Source organism: Ursus americanus, chromosome 7 (assembly GCF_024610735.1).
Source record: "Ursus americanus isolate L20-20 chromosome 7, mUrsAme1.1.p, whole genome shotgun sequence".
NCBI classification, from domain to species: domain Eukaryota; kingdom Metazoa; phylum Chordata; class Mammalia; order Carnivora; family Ursidae; genus Ursus; species Ursus americanus.
In genome coordinates, this window is record NC_142133.1 from 52297175 (window position 1) to 52309998 (window position 12824).

At 60.6% G+C, this 12824-nt stretch overlaps 1 protein-coding gene across 1 annotated transcript; it reads right to left on the minus strand.

Annotated features, from left to right (window-relative positions):
• Window positions 1-3515: 3515 nt before the first annotated feature.
• ADRA2B (adrenoceptor alpha 2B) lies at window positions 3516-7243 on the minus strand. The gene has a single exon (XM_045808983.2). The coding sequence runs from the start codon at window positions 6696-6698 to the stop codon at window positions 5361-5363; it is 1338 nt and encodes a 445-aa protein (XP_045664939.2). The 5' UTR covers window positions 6699-7243; the 3' UTR covers window positions 3516-5360.
• Window positions 7244-12824: the final 5581 nt, after the last annotated feature.

Here is a 12824-nt window from a genome sequence, read left to right on the forward strand (position 1 = left end):
TATGCCCCACCTAAGCCGTGGGGTCTCTGTAGGGGCAGCCCTCCAGCCAGCACAGGGCAGGGGCTTTGCTGGGCTGGGTGGGCGCCAGGCCTGCTCCCCCGTTGTTAAGGAGGCAGATCATGAGGCCAGTTAGTGACACAGTGGAGATTAAACCGGGTGGGTTGGTGTCCTGGCTCTGGATGACCTCAGGCAAGACGCTCAATCTACCTCGGCCTCAGTTTCCTCTCCTATAAAATGGGAATAGTGGTCACTCTAGTCTCAGATGGTGCATGTCAGGCACTAACTAGTCCTGATGGCTCAGACCTGTCATCTTTCCTCTGCCACTGTCCATCTCAGAGGGCCCCAAACTGATGGGTCACCCTAGCCCCCGCCTTCCTCTGCCCTAAGGCACAAAGGTGAAGGAAACACAGCCCTAAGCCTGCCCAAGAGCCTGACCCTAACAACAACGGGCTAACTCCACGAACCTCTAAATCTGGATCTTCCAGAAAGCCAGGGGCACAGCAGAGATGGAGCCTTGAGCTGGGGAATCCTAAGGGCCATGGGGTCAACTCCTCGTGGGCAGGCAGGGACAGTGAGGCCCGTGGAGGGACCCAGCCCCGCTCAGGGGCAGCTGGACGGATGACGGCAGAAGGAGAGCTTGATCCTGGCCTCCCCGCCACCTTCCCACTGTGGTTTTCACCGGCGCTCAGTCCCACACCAGCCCGGGCCGTTCACAGCAACGGGGCCCTCCAAGCAGAACTCCTGGCCAGCCCCAGGGAAGCCAAAGGTTGCCCAGTATCAGCTCCACCTGGGCAATGCCTCCCTAGGCCCCGCCAGCAGCAACACCTGCACGTCTCACATCCAGTTCTCAGTACCAGCTCCCAAACACAGAAAAGAGGACAGGGAGACGCCGGGGCCTAACGATCTCATAAGCCCGCTCCACCCGGAGTCTTGGCGGCGGGTCCGCCGACCCTCCTGGCACAGCTACCTTTGAGCAGGTGGGCTGGGGGAGGGGCCTCCTGCAGCAGTGCCCCCAAGAGGAATTCCCAGCAGCCCCTAATTTCTCAGCAGCTGGCCTGAGGCAGAGGCTGGGACTGAGCTCCCTTTCAAGGGTATCCCCTGTGATCGAAGGACCCAGATTCTTACGCCGCCAGTGAAACTGGAGGGGAGATGTCTACCTAAGCCATCCACCCCACCTCTTCTTTAACCGTCTTTGTGGTTGGTCCCCCCCTTGTCAGGGGTGACATACGACAGAAGATAGAAGGGGCTTCAGAAGGCACAAGTGAGCCCCCAGGACAGCTCGCATCCAGCTGGTGGACTGCCGCGCCTCATGCTGCCTCCTGTCCCCCGCCCTCACCCCGAGGCTGCATGCGGATTACTCCTGGAAGGAGGCCTGCTCTCCCCCCACCCTCATCTCTGCTGCTCTGAGCCCACCCCTTCGACCCACCAACCCTCAGATGGGCTCAGGGTGAAATCCAAAGCAGGTGCCACTCACAAGAAACAGCAGGAACAGGGTGTGAGAGGAAAGAAGGCGGCCTGGGAGCCAGGTGTCCTGGGGCCCAGCTCCAGCCGCACCACCGCACCACCACCACGGCTGTGTGACCGTGGGCAGGCCCGGGCTCTGCTCCTCAGGCTCTTCCTCTGAAAACTGAACAAAGTAGCAAAATGGGGACAAGCCGGGCACAGGCCCTCGCGCACAGCAGGCTGTCCCAGATGTTCCCTAAATGTGGGCCTGTTGTTCCTTGAGTCTGGATGCAGTCCCTCCGGTGTGAAGGGGTGGGAGGGTGGGCGCGGGGACAGGCAACCTGCGTCCTAGACCAGCTCTGCCGCCGCCTGGCTGTGGGCGTGTGGGGCCAAGGCCAGTCACCTCTCTCTCTGGCCTTTGGTCACTTCTTTAATAAACTTCGGGGTTTGGACCAAGCTGTCAGGAATGGAAAACCTGCGGGACCCAGATCTTCACTTATGTGCTCTGTGGCAGTGACAGACGTGATTGGTCCGTCACCACGCCGCGGCCCACCGAGCCCAGCCACACGCCCTTTTGGAGTCCCCCACTGGCCGGCACCCCCGAATGACAGCTGCAGCGAGAGACGGAAGCATGATTCTCCCTCACCTGAATTTTGAAGCTTTGCATTCAGGGACCCAGCTGGGTGACCTTGAGCCTCAGTTTCCTCTTTGGCAAAATGGCCACAGCCAGCAAGATTGTGAGGATTAAGTAAGATTGTGTTTTCAATATTAGTACTCAAAACGGGCTGCCAACTGTCCAGCTCCAGCAGAAGTCACTCTCTGCCACCCTCTCCAGAGACGGGGCAGGGAGCCCTTCCCCCAGGCCCCTGGGCCCACCCCTCACAGACCGTCGGGCAGCCCAGACAGTGTGGGCCCATGGAAAGAGCGTGGGCCTGGGTGACCTCTGGCAAGTCAGTACACCTTTCTGAGCCTCAGTCTCCCTGGCATAAAATGGGCTGGTACTTCTTCTACACAGTGTCTAATTTTTTTGTTTAATCCTCATGCCCAAAGTGCCAGAAAAGCGATTGGCTCAGTAAATGGGAACAAACGAGCTCTGTTAATCTATGCTCATCCGGCCTCAGGGCCTCGGCATTGGAAAGCCAGGCTGGTAAGAACTGCCGGGAGCTCCTCGGGGCAGGGCGTGGCTTTCTCGTTAAGTCTTTGGTGAAGTCCCAGGTCCCCATGACCACCCGCGATGGTGGATACATAGAAGTCTCCACGGGTTGCCCATGGTGGGAGCTATGGCCCTGGGAAATGTGAGTCCTGGATCTGGGAGGTGGCCTCCCACCACCAGACCCTGGGACCTCAAGGCTCCTCCCTCTGCCCTGCCCTCCCCTCCCCTCAGAACCAGGCCACCCTGGCTCGGGCCCCAGAGGCTATCCTCGCTGAGGGGGGACAGCATGCCTTGGAGGCCTCATCTGGGAAATGAGGAGACAGACAGAAGCGACATCCTCAGGTCTCCCAGCTCTGGTGTTCCTGACGGAACCTCAGTTGGGGAGAGCCTGAAGCAGAACGTTCTGGTCCACTCTCCCCCCCTCCCGGAAGGCGGCGGGCGCGAACACTCTGCAGAGTTACCGTCCTCCCGCCCTTCGTCTCCATGTCCCTCCCGCCCCCGGCCCCCGCGTCTGCACCTGACCGCACGGCTGACTCTCCAACGGTCACAAATCCACCAACGGCGCCCTTTCCACGGGCTGCCCCCGCCTGAAACGCCTTTCCTATCGTGCTTCTTGGTGTCCTCCGGCTCTTCCTCCAAGACCCAGCCCCAAGGCCCCCTCCTCTGGGAAGGGCTCCTTCTCCTCCCTTGCCAGGCGGCCAGTCTCAGGCTTCTCTGGCCGCTCCCGGCCCGCCGGCTTGCGATGGTAAGGGAGGCTGAGGGGACAAAGCAGGCAGGCAGCCGGGCAGGTACCGGGTGGCCGCACCTGGGGGAGGAAAGGGCAACTGGCCCCCGGAGGGAGTCTTGCTTAGAGATACTACCCGAGTAGCTGAGAAACAATTACCCCTGGCAGCCTTTGGGCAACAAGGACACAGCTCACTTATTACAAAATATCCTTTATTGATAAAATAGCTCAGACTTCTAAAAAAAAACAAAAACAAAACCACCTGCATATCACAACAAGGGGGCCACAGGCAATCACAATAGCAGGACACCCACGGGACACACACAAGATGTCACAAGTCAGCCACTCCCCTGGGCCCAGCCTCCACAGCCTCGCCCCAAGGCGGTGCCCTAGCCTCACCCTGAGACTAAGGAAGGAGCTAGACAGCGCCTCTCCCTAGGAGGGGCTCTCTTTGGTCCCCTCCATTCTCTCCACCCCAGAAAACTCTCTCAGCACCTGGCCAGGCCCATCAGAGGGCCAACAGTGCCTGGGCTGCTCAGCCCCCACCCCACACTAGCTGCCCGCTGGCTTAACGTCCAAGCCAGGCACTCCTTGGAGAAGAGGAGGAAATGTCCTGCAAATGCTCTCAAGTGTTCTGGGTGCCAGGTCCCAGGGATAGGGAGACACCAGGAGGGAGAGGCCCCTGGAGCCCCATCAGCAGGATGGAGCAACGGCTGGGTGAGGGATGGCCAGCCGGCCCCTGCCCCATCTGGGGGAGGGTGGCTTATACATCACAGGAACCCACTGGGGGCTTGGAGACCTGCCTGTGTGCTCTGGTGCAAGGTTCCTGCAGGAGTCCATAGGGCCCTCACTCACCTGTCTGGCCCCAGCACCCTAGCTGGAGGCTCTGTCACCCACCCCAGGCTCTCATCCCAGACTGCTCCCACGGTATGGGGATTTTTAGCCATCTTGGGGAAACAATCGGCCTGCCCGATGACAAAAGACTTTTCCCCCACTGGGGGGGCCCAAGCCACTGAAGGCCCCCTTGGTGTTGTGGGCGAACTGTCAAGAAGCTGTCAAGCAGCATAATAACTAACCCTTGCAGGCGCAAGCACACGTTCTCGAAGCAATCCTTTGACTGAGATAGTGGTCCTCTCTACCATTCCCCACTTCCAGTTTGGGGTAAGAATTCACACACCCCAGGCACAGCACAAAAGTCTACAGGAAGACAGGTGGTGGTAAACACAGAGAAAGGGGATTTTTATATCACCAAATAATCACAGTTTCTGGTTCTCTAGTGCGTCTCCCCACGGAGCTCAAAGCTTTCTGCAAAGCCTTTCATCTCCCTGCAGCAAGCAGGCGGCGAGCCACTGTCGCCCAGTGTTTGGGGGGGGGGGGGTGCCAGTGATCAGGGATCTCCCGTCGAGGCAGAGGCCAGGCCTCCAGACCAGCCCACCAGGGCGAGGCGTCCACGGGCACACACCCACCTCCCCGAGGGGTGCCAGGCGAGGAAAATGATTCCAGAAAAGGTTCTGGCCGTTAAAGGAGCTACAAATCCAAAAGTAGGTGGAAAGGGACGAAGGCCCAGAAGCAGTGCCAGACCGTGACCCCCCCAACCAGCGCCTGATGGGGACCAGGTGCATCCGGCGGGGGTCCCTCCATTCTGCCTCCGGCTTGGCAGCAGGTGCTCCTGGGAAAAGTGGAAGGCTGGCATCCTGCTCTTTCCCCAGGGAAGATGAGAAACAAAACGCCACAAGCAAGCGACCAGCCAGGGAACACAGAGTCCTTGAGGAAGGAAAGCCCACCCGTTGGCTTGCAGGGGTCTGGGGTCCTGGGAGGGAAGTGCTCTCTCCTGGCCTGGCTTTGGAGGCTTCAAAGGGACCCTGGTGAACAGAACACCTGCCCCTCCCCCTCCCGGGGGGGGGGCTCCCAAGACGAGGCCTGCAGGACCCAGGCAGGAACCAGAAAGCCCCAGGGAGGTGGCCCCAGAAAACAGGGCAAGAATCGAAGTGGCCCTGGTGCCACCTGGCACCAACCCCACGTGGGCGGCGGGCAGGTGGCTCACCATGCCGTCTGGGTCCACTGGCGGCAAAGGATCCTTCGGAAGGCACGGCGAAAGTCCTGGTTAAAGATGGTATAGATGACGGGGTTCAGCGAGCTGTTACAGTAGCCAATCCAGAAGAAGAACTGGAAGAGGCCGTGGGGCACCTTGCAGCGCTGTGGGCAGATGGCGCCCAGGCTGTAGCTGAAGAAGAAGGGGAACCAGCAGAGCACGAAAACGCCGATGACCACAGCCAGCACAAAGGTGAAGCGCTTCTCCCGAGTCAGCTGTGCCCGCCGCCGCCACCACTGCCCGCTCGCGGTGCCCGCACCCCGGCCCAGGAGCACCTGGCCGCGTAGAGTTGCCAGCACCCGCGAGCCCTGTGGCTGCTGCAGGGGGGGGCTACAGGCTGACGCGGGAGACGCTGGTAAGGCCTGAGGCTCACACTCTTCCTCCTCCTCTTCCTCCTCCTCAGCGTCGTCCTCTGGAGAAGCCCCACACACACCTTCCTTCCGACTTGGGCCTGAGTTGGGAAGGGCTGGCCAGCTGGGTGGCAAGGCAGGGGTCCCAGGATCTTCAGGGGTAGCCCCCTCTTCTTTCTCCCCAGTAGGCTTAGGGTGTCCGTTGGCCTCCCCAGAAGCAGCCAGAGAGACCAGGGTTGGCAGCTTGGTTGAGGTTCCCGTAGGGACCGAGTGGGGCCGCTTCGGCTCACCCGTCCCAGGGGCCCCCTTGGCCCTGGGGCCTCTGCGGTGGCTGCGCCTGGCGATCAGGTAGATACGCAGGTAGACGAGGATCATGATGAGGCAGGGGGCAAAGAAGGAGCCGATGCTGGAGGCCAGGACGTACCAGGCCTCTTGGTTGAGTTTGCACTGGGGGCGCCCGCGGGGCTGCGGCCCCGGGTCGCCCTTGTAGATAAGTGGCGGCAGGGAGATGACGGCCGCGATGAGCCACACGGTGAGGATGATGCACTTGATGCGGCGCGGGGTTCGCTTGGAGTTGTACTCCAGCGCGCGACTCACGGCCCAGTAGCGGTCCAGGCTGATGGCGCACAGGTGCACGATGGACGAGGTGCAGAAGAGCACGTCCAGCGCCAAGTACACCTCGCACCACATGCGCCGGAAGTACCAGTAGCCCAGCAGCTCGTTGGCCAGCGAGAAAGGGATGATGAGCGTGGCTACCAGGATGTCGGCAGCGGCCAGCGACACCAGGAACAGGTTCTGCGGGGCGCGCAGCGAGCGGCTCGTCAGCACAGCCAGGATGACCAGCGCGTTGCCGAAGATGGTGAAGAGGATGAGGAACGTGATGACCGCCGCGATGGCCGCGGTGGCCTGCACCGAGTAGGGTTCCTGGTGGTCCATGGCGGGGCAGAACGCGGCCAGAGGGGTCGCTGCTCGGCCGGCACGAGCTCAGCCGGCGACAGCACTGTCCTACCCAGTTAGGCTAGACGGGAGGATCAACCCCCTGGCGGCGCAGAAGGCGCTGGAGCCCCATGGCCGGGCCGAACCGGGCCTAGGAGATCGAGGGATGCCTGGGGCCAGCCGCCGCCCTCCTACATCCCCTTCCACCAGCACCCGGCGTCCCTGCCGTCCTTCCCGGAGAAGTTTTCCAAGTTGTCCCTCTGTCGTCCCCGCCCCGCCCGGGACCGGGGGAAAGTTGCGCCCTCCCGCTCCGAGGCTGCTGGACGCACACTGGGGCACGGGATCGGTGGGCCGGGCGGCGGGCGCGCCACCGGTTGTGGGAGGAGGCGCAGAGGCCGAGGAGCCCGTTCTGCTCGCTGGCTCTACCGGGAGCTGCTCTACAGGCAGCGCGCCGCGGCAGGGGAATGGGAGGAGAGCGAACGCGCGGAGAGGAGGGAGGAGACTGGAGGCGGGAGCAGGAGGAAAGGATGGAGGCGGGGCAGGCGGGCGGACCGCGGATGGGTGGAAGGTGCGCCTGGAGGGAGGACTCACCGGCCGCAGTGTCCCCGCAGCCCCGGGCCTCCGCCCTGGCGCTCCTACCCCTTTTCCTCCCGGCCTCCGAGCCACGGGAGGTCAGAGAAGCGTCCGGGGTCTTCCAGACTCCAGGAAGGATCTTAGCAGAAGTGGAAGGGTTGGTGCGCACGGGGAGCTGGGACCAAGCGGGGGCGGGGGGGCTCTCCTTCAGACCTGGTCAGAGCACCGGAATTTAGGACCGTGGGCTCCAACTGCTCTCTCCTCCCGCCGCGCGTGAGCCCCAGGGAGAAGGTGGATGGGTGTGTTGGGGCACCGCAGCGTAATGAACCACACCTCCGACCCCGCGCTCGAGAAGGAAGCCTAGTGGAAGGAGTAGGGGGGAGTGGGGAGACTGCCCGGAGTCCCTTCCCCAAGTGCTTTCTAGCCCCGACCAAACTCCGTCGGGCCTGCGGAGCCCTGAGAGGCGCGCGTGGCCAGGTTGCGAGCGCCCCCTGCTGCCGCCCGCGTGTGGCTAGTCCGCGGCCGGCCCTGAGACCCGCGTCCTCGCAGTGTTCTGGGGGCACTGAGGTTCCCAAGGCCGGTGGGGCAAGCGAGTACTCAAAGATTTAGGACTTCAACTGTCCTGTTTCCCCCGCAGCTGCCTCGGTTTCCTCCACTAAGGGCAAAGAGGTAAGAGGAAAACTGGCTTGGATTCCAATCTCAGTTTAACGCAGCTCAGAGAAAAAGTAGGTCTCAGGGGCAGCTAGGAAGGGAGGAGCATTTCTTTGACTATGTTGTCACACATGCACACTCGGCATTCCTGCCGACTCCCCCCACAGACATGCTGTACACCCCTCTTGGAGTGGCTGTAGGAGCTGGGTAAGAAATTTCAGATTAATCACCCCACCCCATCCCCATGCCAGATTCCAAGAGCGATAGGCTCCCCCTCAGGCACCCTCAGCCCTACTCACTCTTGCTGTGGCCACTGCCACCAGTGTCAGCCCGGGCAGCCTCAACAGCACATTTTTTCAACACTCCTGGAGCCCCTGATGTTATAACCCCAGCCTAGAGCTAGGCCTGGTATTCACAGCCCGTGGCTCTGCGTGACATCCTCTGTGTAAGCAAGCATCAAGCCGCCCCTGAAAGTAGGGCTCCTCCAAAGGAGCCGGCCTTGAGACAGCATGCATGCTGGACCTTCCTGCCTGCCTGCTCCATCTTCACGGGACCAGGGAATGACCTCTCAGTGCCCACAGACCACGTCTCACCCCTACCCAGGCTCACACAGCCGGGGTGGAAGTGTTCCTCCATCCAGGGCTGTCCCTGCCTCCTGCTGTCCTACTCAGTGCTTTTGTTAAGTCTCAGTGCCACAGCCTGATGGTGGGAGGGGACAGCCCCTCCGGAGACAGGTCTTATGGCTGCATCCCCCACCTGCTGGCTGGGCTGAGCCTGGAGAAGAACTGGAGAAGTCCCAGTAGCCCCTTCCCTGAGGAAGGACTGAGGGACCACTTTTTCACCCTGTCCAACTAAAATCACACCGGGGGGCCAGTGGGTATCTCCCCAGACATTGCAATCAGCATCAGCCCTTTGTTTCCTGACCCAAGCTTTCTTTGAAGCACCAGGACCCCGAAGGAGCTGTGGCCAGGGCTGCTCATGCTCTCTCCCCTGCCCGCCCCTTCCCTCCACTTGGGCCTTCCCCAAAGGGGCAGCCGGCTCTGAATCTACCAAGTGTCAAGCCCGACCTGGCCCAAGCCCAGGTGGCGACAGCCAGGGAGAGTCTACAGGCATCTCTGAGGCTCAGCCACAGCCCCAGGTCTGTGTCACCTGCTGCTAAGTGCAGATGTGCAGCTGGCTCTTGGGGCACTGGAAGCCATTACATAAGTGGATTCGCACTCCTCTCTGCAGCTGTCTCCCCCCCCCCATACACCCTCCAGTGCTGCCTGCCCCACCCAGCCCTGCAGGAATCCGGGCCCCAGACCATAGTATCAACTATTCCCAAACTAGAGCAGACCTTCCATTGTCATTCCGTTCCACCAGGGCTGGCAGAATTCAATCCCAGCCCCAGCCCCAGGGCCGCCAGCCGCAGGAGCTGCCTCAGAGCACCCCAGCCACCTGCTGCGGGAGAGGAAGACCGTGCTGGCCACTGGCCTGCCTTCCTGGCCCCACCAGGTTACCTGCTGGTCCCTGGATATGCCCTGAGCTCCCACACCTCCAGTCCTTCCCAGGAGCTGGTTGTTCCTCTTGTGCTTGGTGGACCCCCCACTCTCCAAGGTCTACTCACCCCTCACCCACCACCCTCCCAGGGAGAAAGAGGCACCCTGCTTTCCAAGTTGTTTGACGGCACATACACAGTACCACTTCCACACTCAGACATGTACTGAGATGCTGGAGGATGGGTTTACTGCATCACCACCACCCCCGCCCCCGCCTTGAGCATGCGTCCCTTCTCTGTCCCCAGTACTGACCCAGATTGCTGAATGATGGGGGGGGGCTGACATCAGTGGATGACATACATGAGCCTCTCTCAGATAGTGTCCAAATGAAGGTGTCACCAAGGGATGCCCTTGGGGGGAGGGGAGGTGACCTAGTACCAGCTTTTCCAAAGACACAGGGACAGTGGTCTCATCCGTAGCTGTGAGAGCACAGCAAGAGATGTGCCCCCTTCGTGGAAAGCATAGCCACTTGTCCAGGCCTGAGAGCCAAGACTGGCCCTGGATTCTTCCGTGCCAGGGCTCCACGGGGATGAGGCCCAACTGGGCTTCACACCCCAGCCCTCCCCAGAAGCCCCAGCCTTTCAAATCCCTGGGACTCTCTCCTCACACCACCCTGAAAAGCTCCAACCTCCCCACCTTCCCAGGCCCTTGAGTCAGGGCCTCCATAACGCAAGCCCTCCACCTTCTCCTTCATTGCACCTCACCTGACAAAACCCCAACCCTGGGCAGACCTAAATCACCCACCTGGCTTTTGCCAAAGCAGCTGCTCCTTCCGGAGCAGAACACTCACTGCATCGACTGGTCTCACTTTAAAGTCATGACCACAAGTCTCCCAACTTTCCCAGGGTGCTCACCTCTCCCCCCCCCTTCAGGATCGGTATCCTGCTCATCCTCCTTGGCCACGTGCCCTCCCCCACTCCAAGCCGTGACTTTGCCTCGGACTTAGAAGATGAAAGCCCTCAGGCAGGAACCCACTCCGAGCTCTGCTGCAAGGGCAAGACCTCTGCATGTATCCCAAAGCCTCTGCTGTCCTCCAGGACTCTGCTCCTGCCATCATCCCCCTCCACTGTCATTCCTCCCCTGATCCAGGGTCCCACCCCCACCCCGCCCCCACCCTGGGAAGCCCTCTAAGCCACCTGCCGCTTCTGCTTCTCAAATGGTTCACTGCACTGTCTCTAACCCCTGCATTCTCTCCTTAACCCTCCGCTGGGCATCCGCACCCTGTCGTCCGCTCAGTCTACTCCCGGTGGGTCATTCGTGACTCCATGCCACCAAGTGTGCCCTCCTCATCTCTCTGCAACATTGTAGACCACAGACTGCCCCCTTCCCTGACAACACTGCTACCCTTCCCTTCTTGGCCTCCTTTTCTCCCCCAAACTCCCAATCACCGATTCTCACTAAGCGGGATTTTTTTTTTAACCCCTTTTCCTCCAGGGACATTTGGCAGTCTGGCACCTGGAGACATTCTTGACTGTCCCAACAGGAGGAAGGGGGTCGCTACGGGCATCTGGTGGGTAGAGGTCGAGGACGCTGCTAACCGTCTTCCGGAGTACAGGACAGCCCCCGCAACAAACGATTACGAGGCACAAAACACTAATCACGCTGCCCTAATGTCGCGGCACCCTGCTCAGTCCTGGGGTCCCTTTTCTTCTGGACCCAAACTCTTGATTTCATCCAGCCCCAAAGCTCCCACCTAGGTGCTGAGGACTCCCCGAAGTCCATGTGCCCTGGACTCCAGGCTCATTCAGCCCACACACTCCCTCACCTCCACTGAGGTCTCCGGGCTGGATGTGGTGCCCTCACCCCTGCATCCAATAGCAGGGGTGGTTGCCTCAACCGCCAGAACATGCTCCAAAAGCATCCCTCTGCCCCTTCCACAGCCCAGCGCTCTGGCTTGCACAGCTGCAGCGCCTTCCAACTATCCTCCCTGCTTCCAATCTATGCTCCACAGAGCATCCAGGATGATTGTTTAAGAGCTTAGAGCTTATCACTCCCTCCTGAGGCTCCTCCAGCAGCTGCTCCCTGTTGCTCTTGAATAAAACCATTGCTCTCTAAGCCAACCTCCCCTGCCCCCCCTTCATCCCCCCACTCACCCCTTAACTCCCTCCTGCCTCAGGACCTTTGCACCAGCTATTTCCTTGGATTTTTCACAGGGTAGTCTCGATCATTCAAGTCCCAGTTGAAAAGCCAGCATCCTAAAGGAATGCCCTCCACTCCCACCATTTATCAATCCCTGATGATTTATCTATTTACTGTCCATCCTTCTCCCACCCCAAATAAACTCCACGAGATTGGAAACCCTGCCTTGCTCACTGTGTTACTCCCAGTGCCTATAGCCGAGCCAGCCTGGCACCTAATTCAACAGATTCTGTCGAATGAGTGAATAAATTGATGAGTGAGGCCACATAGTTATGTGGTTGGGGATTAGGGAATAGGTCACGGACCCTGGGGTGGGTGGCTAGCCCCCAGGTTCTGGTTAACAGCCCAGGGCCCCATCCATAGCGCACGCGCACGCACGCACGCACACACACACACACACACACACACACCCCATGCCAGGGCTTCAGGGGCTGAACCAAGGCTGGACCACAGGGGCAGGGTGGGGCCTGGGGATCGGGGTCTGGGTGATAGCTGGCTTCATGGGGGAAGGACAAGGACAGCCTCCCCTGATCACCCCCAAAGAAGAGGGGGAAAGCACTCTTCCCCTTAAGTCACCAGGCTCAGCCAGTCCACCCTCTAGAGAACCCAAATTCTGGAGAATCCAAAAGCCACATCCTAATGGAGGCTAATGCCGGGCAGCCTCTGAGAGCCGGGAGGGCCTCACAGGACACCAGGCACTTCACCTCCTCTGACCTAGTGCGGCCACCAAGAAAGTCCAGCCCGAGGCCTGGCTCCACCACTTAAAGAGACCCATAGCTGGTAAGGCAGTCACACTCCGTTCTCTGATAAATGGGGGCACTGTGTACACTCTCACTCTTTGCTTAGGAATCGCCCAGGGGAGGGGTCACCGTGCCAGGCACGGGGCCAGAGCCTCTCACCCACTCTAAACCCAGACAATCGTCCTCTCCTATCTGGGGGCAAGCAGAGGGACCGTGTGTTCCCCACCCCATCAAACTTCCCTGATGCTAATACCCGAGACCAGGCCCCTGTTTGGTCTGAGAAGACCCCGAACTCAAGACAGAAACGCAAGATGGACCAAGGGCAGAGGCTTCAGCCTCCCACAAGCATGTCCTCATGTCCCCTGACTGGGCCCAGGAGACAGGCAAAGGCCCAGCTCTCCGCAGCACTGAAGCACGGCAAGCCTCAGCCCTGCACGGAGCTGCTGCTCCTGAGCCCTGCTCCCTCGGCCGTGCCCCTCTGCTGC